Source organism: Anomalospiza imberbis, chromosome 3, assembly GCF_031753505.1.
Source record: "Anomalospiza imberbis isolate Cuckoo-Finch-1a 21T00152 chromosome 3, ASM3175350v1, whole genome shotgun sequence".
NCBI lineage: Eukaryota > Metazoa > Chordata > Aves > Passeriformes > Viduidae > Anomalospiza > Anomalospiza imberbis.
Window position 1 is genome coordinate 30901170 of NC_089683.1, and position 17148 is coordinate 30918317.

The window sequence follows — 17148 nt, forward strand, 5'->3', positions numbered from 1 at the left end:
CCGGGCGAAGCCGCCATGTCGGACTGGGACGCGAGCAGCGATGAGGAGCGGGGCGCTCCGGACTGGCCGCGGGCCGCTGCTGCCGCCGGGCCGCTGTGCTGGTCGCCCAGCACCCCTTCGTGGGGCCGCGCCTCCGTGGAGGGCGGCGGGCGACGAGGGAAGGACACGGGGAATCCTGGAGGGGAAGGGTGGGAGCAGCGAGGCGCTGAAGGCTCCGGCGGCCCGAGGCGGGCGGCGCGGCAGCGGCCGCCCCGAGCTGCGGCCGGCCAGGCTCGGGGCTCTGCGGCGCCGCTCTGCTTCCCCCTAGATAGCGCCCTGGTCGGAGCTCTCATAGGTAATGACGGGTGCCCCCCGGGCCGGGTGCTTGACCCGCTGCGGTAAGCGGGTGGGGAGGAGCCGGTCCCCCGCCGTGTCCTGAGGGAGTGCCTGCCTGCCTTCCGTCATCTGGCCGTGGAAGGGCCCCGCGCCCCGCACAGTTCGTGCGTCTCTCTCCACCTGGGCGTGGCAGGGTGCTTTTGCATGGTTTCTGCCACTCGCCAGGGAAACCTTTCCACCCTAAAGTGATCGAGTTGACGTCTGTTTCTCAAGGCCAGCAGTGTGCAAGTGTTCTGAAGCCCCTCTAGTCACATGGAGGAAGGGTGGCAATCTCTTGATCTAGTTTTACTCCTCCATCTCTTCTACTAAAGGGCATTCCCTTACACACAAACCTTGCATTTGATTAATTGACGAAAGAGTTGCCTGCAGTCTCCAGTGTTTTGGTGTCACAAGTTCTTTTATTTGTAGATACACGCACTCATATAAAAATCTTGGAGTTTGGTCACAAACAAAATTTGTGTAGGTTTGGTCAGTTTGTCCTAAATCTCTGTAATAGCTGCTGTGTGTCTTTATAACAGGTAGGGGTGGAGCTAAAATTAAAGAACTTGAGGATTCTTCAGGTTCCAGGATAAAGGTACCATGTCCTGTATGTTGTCAAGAAACCGGCTCTGTTGGGAACATAATTGGTTTTGTTTCTGTGTAAACCATTTGGAGGACATTGAAGGGTGGTACAATAGCTGTAATAATGCCACTGTTTTACAGTTATTAGAAAGGAAATGGAATTGAGGGTGCAACTTGGATGTTATGTGAAAACAGGATTTTTTTTTTCCTTAAGTCTGTGTTTATTTCCTTCGCTTTTAGAAAAGGGATTAAAGGGCCTTTTCATAGAACAAGTTAAACTTCAGGGCAAAAAAAGATCAAAAATTGTTTCCAGTATGTGTTCTTGTATAATGTTTGTCTTTGCAGTATTAAAAAAAAACAGTGATGTTTTTGAACATAGGTTAAAAGAGGAACCTATGAATCTGAAGTAAAGATTTTTGGCAGCATTGATGTGCAAAACAAAGCCAAGATGTTGATTGACAATCTTATTACAAGTTCTGGACAAAACTATCTTAGAGGTGGGACAGAGAAAGGTAAGAAATATGGAGCTGGGGGAAAAATATTATGGATTGTGTTCCATATATTTGGTAGTTTGCTGGAGTGTTTTTATATTGGTAGTATTTTACTAAGTAAGTTAACTTAAACCTTGTTCTTGGGCAATGGCATCTTCTTAAAATAGAAATACCAAAATATCCTCCTTTTTTCAACTATGGACAGTTTCCCCCTCCCACCAAACTGCCAGGATTCCATGAAAACCAGTTCCTGTGTGTTTTCAACAATTTTATGGATGCAGAATGTTATGCCACTTTGGTTCTTGCATTATCAGTCTGATTCCTCCAAAATAACAGTATTGTCTCTAGTGGAAGTCTTAATCTGATATCTGTGGAGTATTACAATTCAGTAAGCCTTTGTAAAGATAGTCTATTATAAAGTGCTGATCATAGCATGGACCATGCCGACTTCCTACTACTTTCAAGGAATGTTAATGTCTTATGATTTGATGTTGCACTTCATGGCTGGCTTTACTAGGCTTTCCTGTGGTAGCTTTGTTACATGGATATAGAAATCATTTTTGTATGTTTGGATGCTGCTTATATTACTGGTATGTCTTGTATGTGCTCCCAACAATTTTTTGCTCAGGCAAACACCATCCAGAATTGTTGATCTGGTGCACTGATGAGGAAGAAGGGATCCGGGAATTATGTTCCAGCATTAGAATAAGGACTGGAGTAGTTGTGTGTTTCCTTTTTAGAAGTGTCCCAGGAGGTGAATGAGTATGTTTCAAGAGACTAGAAATATTTAAAACTACTTAGGATTTGTGAGAAAGTTATCCCTATGTTTCCTGCCTTTCCACTAATTTTCCACACAGCTGTGTTGCTATTTATATCTTCAGTATAAAGCTGCACTTAATTACGAAGTGTTAACCTCATCATAAAAGAAGTATAGAGTATAACTAGACTGAGACCTTATTGTGATGTTGTTGGATGCTTTAGACCTAAGCTTTGCTCTTGTAGCTGTTAAAGCTTTCTGTCTGTATATCATCTACTGGTTTCCCAAGTTTTTCAAAACCTTGCTGCACAACAAACCTAGTTTATAGCAGGAGGAGAAGCATTTCATAACTCATCATTATTTCCTTTAAGTAGCTAAAGATGTTGAAATGTTTCCCTTTTTTTATCAAAACTGAATTTGTACACATTTTAGTAATGTTTCAGGGCAGAGATCTAGGAAATAATTTTCCACTTATATATATGTTTCATGTCTATTTAAAATATATGAGGCCTTACAATAGAAAATGTGTTTGTTTTGAGGGGAGATTTCTCCCCGTGGTTTGTTCCATCAAACAGCAGCATTTTGTTACTAACTCTGCAGGAAAAACCTTGGATGTTATAAAGCCTGAAAATAACCCAAAGAAACCAGTAATTAACTGGGCCTCTCTTCGAGAAAACAGGGCCAAATATGAATCTATGAAGTGGGCAGGTTAGTTTTACAGTTTTGATTGTATTATACTTGTCTCTGTTTTGATTGTATTATACTTGTCTCTATGTGGTAAATCTGTTGGAATGCTTAAACATTTCTAATACTTGCTTTGAGATTACTGAATCTTTCAGAGCCTAAATTAGTGATGTATTTGCAGTGAGCTGGCCATGTTAGCGTTTCTTAACATGGTCATGGAGGATACTGATTGCTGTGCCAAGACTTAAACCTGCTACTCATGTGGTAATTTGAATGTCACCCTTTGAAAATAGTGCTGTTTTGTATATGGCTTCAGAACTTGAAATGTGGGGAAGTGGTTTTTTTTTTTTTTGCAGATATTGAAGTATTTGTCTCAGCCTTCATCTTTTTACATGAGCAATGGTCTTCCATCACGTCCAGCTAGTCTCTTGGCTCAAGGCGCTTTCTGGGTTCTGGGCTTTCCATCTTACACTTTAGCAGACTTGCACTGACTCAAGTTGGATTTTTCTGATTGTTTAAGGCTTGCCTCCAATTGAGAAAAACTTTTACAAAGAATCGTCCAGGACTGCATCTATGTCACAAGAAGAAGTGGAACTGTGGCGGTAAGATCATTTCTTTAGGGAATCATCTGCTTGGCAAAAATTACTATTAAACTGTAAAGCCTAGAAAGTGGGAGATTAAATACTGAAACAGAGACACTAATGCTGGGGTCTTGTAGCAGCTTAATCTTTTTAAGAACTCTTTCCTGGGAATGAAACAACTAGCAGATGAGATTATTAGTTGTCTAGAAAATTTACCTCAGGGATTTTCTGCTTCTTTACAAGTGTTTGATCTGATTGAATTTCAGCACAGGAAAAAATCATAACAGTTCACTGACTTTTGCCTGTTTCTTTGCCTTTCATGAGACAATATGTTCACATTTTCTAGGTCTTTCCAAATAGGATTATTCACAGGTTGAATATCTTTTGGTTGCAATTTTTCCCTGCATTTTTTTAGCCAAAACTGTCTTCAAATTCCAATTTTTGTTACTATTGTCTTCCTTTTTTTATCTATCTTGTCTTTACAAGCACATCCTGGTGAATACATGCTTCAGTTAACTGCATCTATTTATTTTGATCCAACAACCTATTTCAGTACCTTGCAAGGAAGACAGGTCATCTGTTTCAAATGACTTGGTTCAGGCCTTGACAATACTTACAGCCCTCTTTAGTAGTTCTAATGAAGTTAGTGAGCGTTATTGAAGTGTTAGCTTTTTATTACTTTTATTTTTGCAAGATGTCTTTTTTTCTTTGCATGCCAGAGAAACTTTGCCTCAGTGAGCAAAACATGGAATTGTTTCCAGATGTTTTCACCTTTTCCTTTAAAGTATATGGATGTGTTTTTGTTACAGCTAGTAAAAATTACAGAACGTTGTTCTTGTAGGTTAAAAATATATACTGAGGAATAGATAAAGGAATTTTTGTGATAAAGGAATTTCTTTTCTACTTCATCTAATCAGTTCACTTTAAGTAAAATGGCAGCAATTGAAAGAAATAATTGTATAAACATGAGGGGAAGTTGAATTGCCCATTCTTTTCCTAGCTTACACCCCTCTTGAAAAGCTTTTCACTGAATGGAATCTCCAGAGGAGTACAGGACTGAAACCAATATGCTTATGCAGATGTCATGGTTTTAAACCAGATGGAAATTAAGCTCTAAGCAGCCCCTCCCTCCGCTTCCCTCACTCCCTCTGGTGAGAGAGGGACAAAAGGCAGAGATTATGGGTTAAGAAATTACTGGAAATCATCAATGAGATAAGAAAAACAACAACAACACTAATAAAAACATTGTATAAAAGGTGATTGCATGCAAAAATGCTCATGGGAGTCCAACCAACATGACACCACCACAGCCGGCACCGCACAGCTCTTGAGACAAAGGAGAAAATGGTGGATGAACCTGTCCGTGCCCACGTTTTCTTCCCCAAACCTGAGATAACAAAAAACGACAATGCCAAGCCCGCTGGTCAGACCATCCATACCATCTCACCTCTCCAGTCACCATTTGCTCTCCTGGGAAAAGGAACAAAATGGCCATGGAGGGTCATTGGCTTTTTCTTCCACAGGAAACCACACCCCCTTTCTCCTGGAAAGTGAAAAATCCCCTTCACCCCTCATGATTATTTGGGTGATACAGAGTAATAGTATAGGCATGACCACATGGCTTCACGCTCCCCTCTCTGCCAGTGGGAGAAAATTAACTCTGCCCTTGGTTTAAACTAGGACAGCGTATTAATAGCACTAAATTGGAAGAAGCTTTGGAACAGTAGTTTTTAATATAGTCTTTTATACGTGTTGTGATTTGGGTTTTGCCTACTTTTAGGGGCTTGTTGTTCCAGGGTTTTTGTTTTGAGCTTGTCTTACTAGTCATGTTCTTTTTTGAAGATTGTTCTGTTGGCATTCTCTAGAGTATCCAGGTAGCTGCTCTGAAACAGTTGGGGGAGATTTTTGTGAGAATATAGAATTCTGACAGATTAGTTGAAGCCATTCATCTGAACTCTGGTTTGTTTTTGGGTTTAAAAACTTGTCATACCTACTTAATTTGTAATCACATATAATTGTATCCTGATAGGAGTGCAGTTCATGTTAATAACCATATTTAACTTCAAATTAGTCGTTCTTAAGAAAAAATGGTAATAGGTACCTCTAGGAAGAAGTGTTCCTATAGAAGGACTTTTAAGAAAGATCAAAGACTAATTCAGTCCCATTCAAGAGCCTGAACCTGTTTTTTCTTGTTCAAGGAGTTTAAAAATAGTTAAGAAATACAGTCTTTTATGTTAGCTCTAATTTTTCTGATTATGAGTCTTTAAAACAATTGCACTACTTTATACAGGAAAGAAAATAATGATATAACTTGTGATGACTTGAAAGAAGGTGAAAAGCGCTGCATTCCCAATCCTGTTTGTAAATTTGAAGATGTTTTTGAGCGTTATCCTGATATTATGGCAAATATAAGAAAAGTTGGTTTTCAAAAGCCTACACCAATTCAGGTATGTATTCAATTTTGATGACTCCTTAACTAAACCTTAGGAGAAAAATGAAGACTACATATAAGTATTTGTTGTTTTATGTTAGTCCCAGGCGTGGCCAATTATACTCCAAGGAATTGATCTTATTGGTATAGCGCAGACTGGTACTGGGAAGACATTAGCATACTTAATGCCTGGATTCATTCACTTGACTTCACAACCAATGTAAGGACTGCTCACAGGTCTGATTTGTTTAGCTGTGCATACTTCCCCCTGCACTTACTTCCTTCTGCATCCAACTCCTGAGATGATTTTCTAGCAACGAAGATAAAAATCATGTATTGAAAAAAAAATTACAAATCTGATGGAATAAGCACCAAATTTGTCACCATAGATTCCATTAGCAGAAGTGTGCAGAGGAAGTTTAGAACAGTATTAAAATGTTCAGTGTTAAGCATGATGGACTTTGCCCATCCTTATATACCAACATTCTAAATATGCTTTGTTGCAGATCCAAAGATCAGCGTGGGGGGCCTGGAATGTTAGTTCTTGCTCCCACTAGAGAACTGGCACTTCAGGTAGAGGCAGAGTGTTCAAACTATGCATACAAAGGAATTAAAAGGTAGTCTTGCTTTTCACTGGCTTGTTAAGTAATACCTTTTATCTCTTACCAGCTGTGACTTAATTCACCTACTACAATAATTGCATTTAAGAGGGGAGGAGATAGTAGTAAATGCAGAGTTTATATTTTCCCAGTTTTCAGAATTTCTGTTTTGACTAATCCCATGGTCAAAGTCTATGAAGATTTTCTGCTTCTTTTCCTTCTGAGTTGACAGCTAAGAAGAATCACACAGAATATGCTGAGTTGAAAGGGACAAAGATCATCAAATCCAGCTCTTAGCCCTGCACAGGACATCCCAAAGAGTCACAAGATGTGACTGAGAGCATTGTCAAAACACTTGTACTCTGTCACACTGGTGCTGTGATCACTTCCCTTGGGAGCCTGTTCCAGTGCCCAACCATCCTCTGAGTGAAGAACCTTATCCAATCTAAAACTCCCCTAACGCAGCTTCAGGCCATTCCCTTGGGTCCTGTCACTGGTCACCACAGAGAAGAGATCAGTGCTTGCCCCTCCTCTTCCCCTCACAAGGAAGTTCTCACTGCAGTGAGGTCTCCCTTGAGTCTCCTCCAGGCTGAACAGATCCAGTGCCCTCAGCTGCTTCTCACACAGCTTCCCCTCAAGGCCTTTCAGCATCTTTGTTGCCCTCCTTTGGACACTTTCTAATAGTTTAATATTTTTCTTCTATTGTGGTGCCCAAAACTGCCACCAGCACTTGAGATGAGTTCAGAGCAGAGCAGGACAATGCCCTCCCTTGCTCAGCTGGTGATTCTATGCCTGATGCCCCCCAGGACAGGGTTGGCCCTCCTGGCTGCCAGGGCACTGCTGACTCATGTTCAACTTGCCATCAACCAGGTCCCTTTCCATGGCACTGCTTTCCAGCATCCCATTCCCCAGTCTGTCTGTATATTCAGGCTTCCCATCCCAGGTGCAGAATCCGGCACTTTCCCTTATTGAACTTCATGTGCTTGGTGGTTGCCCAGCCTGTCATTTGTCAAGGTCTCTGCAGGGCCTCCCTGCCCTGGAGGGAGCCAGCAGCTCCTCCCAGTTTTGTATTGTCAGTAAACTTAGTACCTCTTCCAGTCCTGCCTCCAAGTCATTTATGAAGATGTCATGAGGGCCAAGGATGGAGCCCTGTGGGGCCCTTCTAGTGACAGGTCACCAGTCTGATGTCACCCCATTCATTGTAACCCTTTATGCCTGACCTGTGAACCAGTTGCTGACCCATCCCATGGTGTGTTTATCCAGCTGTGTGCTTGACATTTTTCCAGAAGGATACTGTTAGAAATAGTATTGAATGCTTTACTGAAATCCAAATGGGTTACATCAGCTGGCTTTGTTGATCATCTTGATGGGTTACATTGCCATAAAAGGAAGTCAGGCTTGACAAGCAGGACTGTGTGCCAGCTGTGCTGGCTGTGGGCAGTGACTACATTGTCTTACAGGTGTTTGTCAATACCTCCCAGAATCTTCTCCATAACTTCATCAGGGACCTTTCTGGATTCCAAAGACCGCACAAAAATCATTGAGAGACTTTGGAATTACATTAGCCAGCTCTTTGAGGATTTTTGTACAAATCCCATCATGCCCTGTAGATCTGTAGAAATCCAGCTGGAGTAGCAGATCCTGCATAATTTGTGGCTCAACTGGGAGTGGATCATTCTCAGTTGTGGTTCTCTAGCTCAGGGCATTGATATCCCCTTGGTGCATCATCTCTGTTGAAGACAGCGGCAAAGAATGCGTTAAAGAGCTCTGCTTTGTCTTTGTCCCTGTTTGTGAGGTGACCATACTCATCCTAGAATGGGCCAGTGTTATTTTTACGCTTCCTATTGCTACCTTTTCCTAAGAACACACCTGGCTTTCTTTTCTGAGATTGCATTGCTGAATAATGTTCAGGTTCTTGCCCACACAAGTGTTTCTGTAATATCATCTTCTAGCATGTTGACCCTGAGTCGTGGGGTATAGTCCATCTGTCTTTTTTTTTGTTAAACTTTATGGTATTTTCATCAGCCCATTTCTCTAGCCTTTTTGTGGTTCTTCTGATAAAAGGCTAATTCTCTTGAGTATATCAGCTCCTTCCCCAGTTTGGTTTCATCCACAAACCTGCTAAGTGTAGATCTTCATTTAAGCAATTAAACAGACATTACTGTACTCTGAAACTTGCTTTTAGGGATCTCTGTCAACTTTGTGTAGGACTCTGAATAAGTCTTACTGTCACCCAACAGCAAAACATCTCACTTTTGATGGTACTTTTAGGAAAATCATGCATCCTTTCATATATTCATCTGTTTTTTGTGTAAATATTTTCAGAACAACCCAAAACACATGAGCTGTCTTCCTTTCACGATTACTTTCACTGCAGTTTCAGCAGAAAACTATTGCTGAACTGTTGAGGGAATGTCATTCAGTGTTAATTTTATTAATTATGCAATACTGTCAATCACACTTATTGTATTCCTTCCACTTGTTAATACCAGGTGACCCTTTTAGACCAACATGGTGGCATTTATTTGAAAAGGATTGACTTCAGCTGAAACTTAATACACTACGTCTGTAAAACTCTTTTATTTTACAGTATTTGCATCTATGGTGGTGGGGACCGAAAAGGACAGATAGACATGGTTACCAAAGGTGTGGATATTGTTATTGCTACTCCTGGCAGACTGAATGATCTTCAAATGAACAACTTCATAAATTTGAAGAGCATAACATATTTGGCAAGTAACTGATACGCAATGAGTAATGCACCAGCTGGGAAATGGTTGACTCAGTTTGAATTTAAGCTTTAATGGAGTTTTCTTTAAACTTTCAAAGTATTAATTACAATACAGCTTAACACTGAAATTGGTGTTGGAGGGATGATTCACACTTACTATAATTGCATTGCAGATGTGAAATATTCCCTAGGAAAAATAGGCTTCTAGCACAGCAAGCATTTTAAAGATGCTAAATTGTTTTTTCAGTAACGGCATTCTAAAATTCATTTTGTCAGGATTAGTTACTAATGGATTAAATGCCTTTCTGAAGTTGTCTTTTCCTTTTCTTTTCAAAGGTTACCAGTGTCTCAATTTTTTTATTAGAATTTGTGTGATAGCAGAGTCACACACAGATACTTAAATGTTGGGGGACTGGCTTTCTTTTGATCTCAATGGGAAAACAGCCTTATAAACATTATTATAATCCTTATGTCTTCATTTCATTTTTGCCTTTTCCTGTACTAGACAGGTAAGACCATTGCTGTTTGTAAAATGCTTCTGTATATTCAATTTATTTCTAACTTGTCTGTGAATTGTTGCCTAGTTTGACAATTTGGCCAAGCTCTCTGACCACCCCACTACCCTGTGAGAGTTAAATTCTCTCCATGTTGTAACAAGTTAGCTCCAATTTTAGGTGATAGTTGTGAGCTTACTGGCAAGGCCATCAATGGTATAGCATCATTATAAATTTGGCCATTTGGGGAAAAAGTTTATTACAGGAAGACAGGAGAGTAGCATTGTGTAAAAGACTAACATGTTATTGCTGATCAGGAGGAAAACAGGCCTGAAAACCTGCATTGTGAGGACTATAGTAACATAGGTCACCTTTCTGCCAAGGTGAAGTGTAGTCATACCACAGGTACACAGTGTTTCATAAAGCAGTGGGTATTGAACCAAGAGCACGTTTCAGTATGTGCAGCATATACTGTAGTATGACATTGCTAAAAAGAATTGACTATCAAATTGAAAAGTATGATGATGTGCAGCAAGGAGGAGAGACATTTTTTGTTGCACAACTAGCAGCTAAATTTTTTCAGAAGGACCAGTGCAAGGTCCATGTATTGTGATGTGGTTAAGGTCTTATGCCTCAAACTTTAAGGAAATTCTGTTCTACCAAAGCCCCATGTGAAAAATTGGACATTGAAAATTCTTTTTGTGATCTTCCTATATATTTATCCTTGGTTTTTGTGCTTATCAATATGTAAGATGCTTTCTGTTTCCAGAGCTTCATTGTCAGTTTTTAGCCAGCAAATAATTTAATCTCTTGGCTTTGCTTTAGGAAAAAAAGAGTGGTCATAGATTTCCCATTTGCCACCTTGGATGAAGAACACTCTTCATTGAAGAGCTTCATTTATAGTTTTCATTTAAAGATATTACTGAGTCTTAGGAAGCTTCCCAATGTAAACTGAGTATTACTTGCTAATATGATACAATTGTTTCCCAAAGGACTTCCAAGGTCAGATACTGGGATACAATTGTTAAAACCCAAGCAAATATACCACCCCCCAGAAAAGAAGAACAACAACACAAAAACAAGCTCTGTTAATTATGTCTAATTAGGTACTGGACCCAAGGTGAGTTTGAGGTTAGAATTTCTCTTCTTGCCTGACAGAATCATCAAGTTGATCAAGTCTTGGTTCACATTTTTAGGAAGCCATTTATTCAAGATACGCTGCTGTTTTTCGTACTTCAGAAGTAAGGTTGTAGATTCTGTCATAAACAGCTCTTTGATTGTTCAAAATACATGTCATGAAAATATGCTTTTTGTTTCCCTGTGTTCAGTGTAAATCAGTATTCATTCATCAGCAGTCTGATGAAGTAATCTTAATTCTTTGGACTTCATGCTGATAAAGCAGAAGGAAGGAAATGGAAATTATGCATGAATAATTGGGAAACATTTAGGAGAAAGTGTAATTTAAAAATATATATAAATCATGAAGGAGGATGTAAAAGATAGATTGGAATAGTGCTTGCATTCTTCAATACAAAAGAAAAATAGTGTTAAACTTACCAATAACTGATTTAAAACAAAGGAAAGAGGAAACAAAATAATTTTCAAAGAAAGAACTGGCTTGTAGGAATTTCTTGCCAAGAAATAGAACTGAAATGAACAATATTAGCAAACAAATATATATATATATATTTAAAGATAACAAGACACCTAAGATTATATCCGTTAAAGGACATTTGGATTATAAACCAGGATGAGGCTGTGACACATTTGAAACAATCAGTACTAATAGCTACCTGACATATAATACAGCGTTTAATCTTAATGAAGCAGCTATCATAAATAAGAAAAGTAAATTTCAGCTACCTGATCCATCTATTAGACACAGATGCTTCCTTTTCCCTCTGCAGCAAAGTACCACTAAGCTTAATAGCATAGAAAGCTTCTACTGCTGAAAAAGGCATAGTAACCAACTCTTTATGTAAAATTAGTGAAGTTTCAGCCTTGCTATTCTATTAGAATTCGTGTAGTTAATGACACCTCCATGAGCCCTCTAAAATTAAAGAGAATTAAATCAAGAAATAGAATTCTTGTCTTGTCTCTCAGTTGATAATTTGTTGTTCTTTTCACATAAATAATGTACTAAGCCCCTTTAATATAATAAAATATCAGAGAATAATAGAGCAGCAAAATTAGGACAGTAGAAAAGGATTATCATCAATGTCTTGTATTACCACATAAGTGACTAGAAATTGTCAATACTTAAAAGCATAATCCATGTAACTTTAGTTTTCAAATAGAGTTTCTATAAATCAGAGGAGATAAATGAGTCTCAGATGTCAGCCTTCTTTCTTTGTATGAGACTGAAAACATTCATAAGTGTGCTTGTATATTAGAAAACTTTTTAGTTCCAAAGAGTAGTTCTCAGACCTCCAGCTCACTTGTTCGCTTCTGGCTTTTTTTAACCAGATGAAAGAAGCTTGTGCTATGGGAGTTGTGCAGTGTCCTAATGTGTGCCAGAATGTATGCTCTGGTTTTTTTCTTACTTGTAATGAGGAAGTAAATTGACATGTGATATTTTGATCCTGTATGAGATCTCTAATTGAGGTAGAAATGAGATTTCCCCTTAAAATTGCAAACAATTTCTTATGTGTGTTGAGCAGGTTGCTCCCCTTTGGGTTTGGTTGGTTGTGGGTTTTTTGTTGTTTTTGTTTGTTTGTTTGTTTGTTTTGTTTGTTTGTGCTTAGTTTTAGCCATCAACCTAATTATTGGTAAAACAAACAGTTGTTTTTTCTTTATTGACTTTAAATGCTCTTAAAGGAGCTGTGTATTTTCTTGTTTTGCCTGCAAGTATAATTGTGAATGAGAAAGTGTCAAGGAAATTGAGGAGGTAGAATAGAAGTTGAACACCTTTTGTAGTAAGTTATGGAGAAGATTCTGCAATTAAAACAGTTACCATTAAAATCTTTTTCTTTGTAATGTCCTGCTGAAATAAACCCTTATCTGAGGGACTAGGCAGAATAAAGAACTTTGTTTCTGAACAGGTTTTAGATGAGGCTGACAGAATGCTGGATATGGGATTTGAACCTCAGATAATGAAGATCCTAATAGATGTGCGTCCTGACAGACAAACTGTTATGACAAGGTATCTAAACATGATTATGTTCAAGTCCTGAGCACTAAGTTATTGAGCAAGTTAATTATTATTGAACAAGGTAATTTCAAAACAAATGTGTCAGTTATTAAAATTTTTACTAGTTTTCTTTCTAATTCGGTCTAGTCAGTCCTGATGAGTCATTTGACAATTTTTTTTTCATTTTATACTGTCTTTTCTGATTTTTTACATCAAATATAAAGACAGTTCAGTTGTCCCAAAAAAAAGGAAGGTATCCTGGGAGTGCTGGAATTTGCCATATCAATTTGAGATGCCAACTTACATTTGGTCCCAGATGGAGAACTGTATTTCCTGACTTTCTGATCAGTATCTATGCTAGTCTGTACCTGGATTAATTTTGACATCATGCAGCTTTTGGGAACTTAACAATCAAATATCCAAACAATAATTTTTGTTTCCATATTTTGCTTTTAAACTGTTGTTTAAGAAAACAGACTAGAAACTTGCTTATTAGGTATTGTTCAACTACCAAACTCAACTGAGGCTTCAATAGAAAAGCTCCATAATTATTGCCTGTACTTTTAACCAACAAAATTACCTTTTAAGCTTAAGTGCTCTTTACTATTAATTTAAGATTAGTTAAGCTCAATACTGTTAGTCCATATATGTTTCACTGGTGTATAAGAAAGGAAAGAAAAGAAGAATATGATGAAATTAATGAATTGGAGATTTGGCACACTATTCTCATGTTTTCCTCTTCACTTCCTGTTTAGTGCTACTTGGCCTGATGGTGTCCGTCGCCTAGCAAAATCTTACTTGAAAAATCCCATGATTGTGTATGTTGGCACTCTTGACTTAGCAGTAAGTTGTCCTGTTCTTTTTTGGTTTTTCCCCTTCCTTTTTTAGAAGAACCTATGTTTAAGCCAGGTTAAGCCAAGCAAAACTTTTTTGCTTGTCACTAACTGTATGTAAGTAAATGCATGTATCTTTTGTAATCAATCTGAGCTTTCAAGAAACAGCTCCGTGCTATTTATTTGAAAGTTTCCTTAAAAGTTCAGAAAAATTTAAAAAGTATAAACCAACATTTTTGCAGTAACAATACCTGGAAGCCTTAGCTCTTCAGTAGAAGACATAACAGGTGACAAGTATCAATCATATTGAGTGTTCTACTTCAGTATGCCAAATGTTGTTGCATGATCCCTTGGTTTTGCAAGCTTAATTTTGGATCAGCAAGTTCTTGTTCTTTATTTGGTTTTCCTTCTGGAGGTCTTCCTTCTAATGCATACAGATCCTTATCTAAATTTGTGTTTCCTAACTGCATCTTTCTCAAATGGAGTTTGAGAGAGCTTTGTACTAAACTCTTGGAGAACACTTGTCTATAGCAGAAAGTGTGTGTGAGAGTAAGAACGGTCTTTAAAATCCAAAACTTCTAACATGTAGCTGCTTATTTGTCAGTTGCGCAGCTATGTGTAGTTGGCTTCAGTACCAGCAGAATTTACAGAAACGGTACTTCACCCAAGATCTTAGGAAATTTTCTTTTTCAGTTCCATTTTTTTTCATGATAGGGAATGAGGAAACCTAGTATCCAGTACACTGTTCAGTAGAAGTAGAGACAAAGTGTGCTTTTTGTCTGTTCTGTTCAGATCTACACTTTTATCAAAGGGCATTTCTTGTCAGGATTGGAATTTGAAAGACATGAACTGCTGTTGTAGCTTCATTCTCTAGGGCATTAATCTCTTTTTACAGGAGCTTCTCTCACTTGAAGAGGTGACACCTGGCGGGGGGGGAAGGGTTCCCATTTGGAGAGAGAATCTTTGTCTACTTGATTGAACTTTCAGCTCTTGCCACAAGATCATGATACCATGCCATGAGAATGTCTAGACATTTTATCCTACTTATTAGTTATACCTTAGATATTCTGTGGTAACCTTCAGAGGTAATGGAGCAAAGAACTGTTATTGCAATAGTTAGAACTGATAATTTCAAAGAGATTTACAGCATCTTTAAAAGCCTGTAATTTCAAGACTGCTATTGTTCCAACTTGCTTTGGAGTAACATAAAATACTTGCTAATTAAAGAATTTAAATGTGTTTTTCACTAATAATATATTTCTTTCACCTCACTAATCGGTGCCCTTTAAATCTCTGCAAATAAATGGTTTGGCAAACTGCTTAAAGGTAAATTTTATTATCCTCCTAAAGCAATGAGGAAATAAGAAATCTGCATTGTTTGGACTCCAAACTGATACATATTAAAATAATTTATGGTATCATATATTGCTAGTTTTATAACATGGCAATATGGGAAAAAATATGATTGTATTCTGTTTCTACCTAACATCCCTTTTTGCTGTTTGACAGGCAGTAAGCACAGTACAACAAAAAGTTATTGTTATCCCCGAGGAGGAAAAGAGAGCTTTCATGCATAGCTTCATTAAATCTATGAAGCCAAAAGACAAGGTCATCATTTTTGTGGGAAAAAAGCTTACGTATGTGATCACTTTCCAGTATCATCTTTGTTTGGGTATTTTTCCTAACAGAAATGTTGAATAGTTTCTTAGTTCACATAATAACTATTAAGTGTAATACCTCTTCTCCACAATGTGCTGCTAGTAGTATTATTATTTTTATTTATTTATTTATTCCTTCAGACTGACTGGTAGTTTGTAGCTTTTTTTAAAATATTCTTAATGGTGGTGGTAAGTCTCAGTTTCACATAGTTCAAGTGAGATATTTGGATTCTTTGGGATACATCAATGTAATGTACTGTTTATTTTCATACACCTCTGGTGCATGCAAGACCTGATTAATGTGGGATGTGGTCATTGTATCATACTTGAAATTTTGAGTGAGCAACAGAAAAATAATCTATTCCTTTGAAGCATAAATAAAGGTAAACATTTCTATGTGGATGAGACTTGCTTTCCTTTATAATAAGTATCAGCTGACCTTGGTAACATTTTGTTCTTAAGCACACATTTAGCTTTTGCTGTCACATTACTATCTTTTTGATTTAAATCTAGATACTGCACAATTTTGTTTGGGGTTTTTTTTTTTCTGTTTTAAGAGCCATTGCTTTATTTCACCCTAGAGCTGATGACTTGGCAAGTGACTTTGGTATCCAAGGAATTCCAGTACAGTCACTTCATGGCAACAGGGAACAATATGATCGAGAGCAGGCTTTGGATGACTTCAAGAAAGGTGAGTTTGTACTGAAGTACTGGTTTGTTTAGGCCAGACTTTTAAAGTTTGTTCTGTTCAAAACTTGTCTATTTCTAAGTGTCATGTCTCTTTAGTACTATAGAAATTAAAATATTAAAGAGCTCTTAATTACATATTTTCTCTATTTATTTGACAAAAAAAGACCCAGCAAACAAAGAGATTGCTCTTGAACAAAATTTTGAATGTCTGGGCATTTAATAATTTAAAGTGAGGCTTATTTTACTTTTGACATTTCTGGGAAAATTGCTATAGTATGTCTACAGAATGGTAAATTCAAATGTCAGATGATGGTGCTTTCAGTGAAACAGTCCTGCTCCAAATTATGCTAGTAGGGTTGTGTGAACACAATCCAGGGTTATGTGAACACATGCTAATAAAAGACGGGTGCTTTGACAGGAGTGTCAGCTGAGAATATAGTTGTTGAAGTTTTTGTTCTTTGGACAGACTCTTTATATCTACCAGGCATATTTCTTACTTTTCTTGCACTCTGCTGTTTTACTTGTAAAATGCAAGTAATAGCAAAATGACATTTTGGGTGCTTGCTTACCAGCTTGTATTTGGCAGTAACTCAGTGTAACGTGCAACAAGCATATTTTTACTTGGTGTTAAGAAAATTAAGTGCATTATAAGCTAGAAAACCAGTAGACTGGAGTATGTTTTCTGTTTGTTCCTTAAACTCCCGTTCTCTTCCTGTCGTACTTACTGTAGGCAAAGTTCGAATATTGGTGGCTACTGACTTGGCATCCCGTGGCCTTGATGTGCACGATATTACTCATGTTTTTAACTTCGATTTCCCTCGCAACATTGAAGAATATGTTCACAGAGTAGGTCGTACTGGAAGAGCAGGGTAAGTGTTTACCAGAAAATAGTAATGTATTATCAGTGTTTTGTTATCTTTTATGCATTGCATAGGTGTTTTTCTTGTCAAATTCTAGAGGCTACAGGTCCTGCAGGGTGGGGGAGTGAAGACTTCAGTCTATCAAAGTATGTTCTAGAAACACACTGATTTATATATTTAAATTGAAGGCAAACAAGTTTCACACTTTTCTGTTACTGAATCAAGAGTGTTTGAAAGCTGGTTTAAATATTAGGAAGAATTAGAAAAACAATT

The 17148-nt window shown here is 38.0% G+C and overlaps 1 protein-coding gene across 1 annotated transcript in view; it reads left to right on the plus strand.

Annotated features, from left to right (window-relative positions):
• The window catches only part of DDX43 (DEAD-box helicase 43), a 22149-nt gene continuing 5001 nt past the window's right edge, over positions 1-17148 (plus strand). The window contains exons 1-14 of the mRNA XM_068183834.1: positions 1-334; positions 894-949; positions 1316-1448; positions 2785-2892; positions 3389-3470; positions 5740-5896; positions 5982-6100; positions 6387-6497; positions 9070-9211; positions 12746-12846; positions 13590-13677; positions 15177-15304; positions 15907-16016; positions 16746-16884. Of these exons, the coding sequence (XP_068039935.1) occupies positions 16-334; positions 894-949; positions 1316-1448; positions 2785-2892; positions 3389-3470; positions 5740-5896; positions 5982-6100; positions 6387-6497; positions 9070-9211; positions 12746-12846; positions 13590-13677; positions 15177-15304; positions 15907-16016; positions 16746-16884 (1793 nt within the window). The 5' untranslated portion in view covers positions 1-15. The remainder of the gene's footprint in view (positions 335-893; positions 950-1315; positions 1449-2784; positions 2893-3388; positions 3471-5739; positions 5897-5981; positions 6101-6386; positions 6498-9069; positions 9212-12745; positions 12847-13589; positions 13678-15176; positions 15305-15906; positions 16017-16745; positions 16885-17148) is intronic.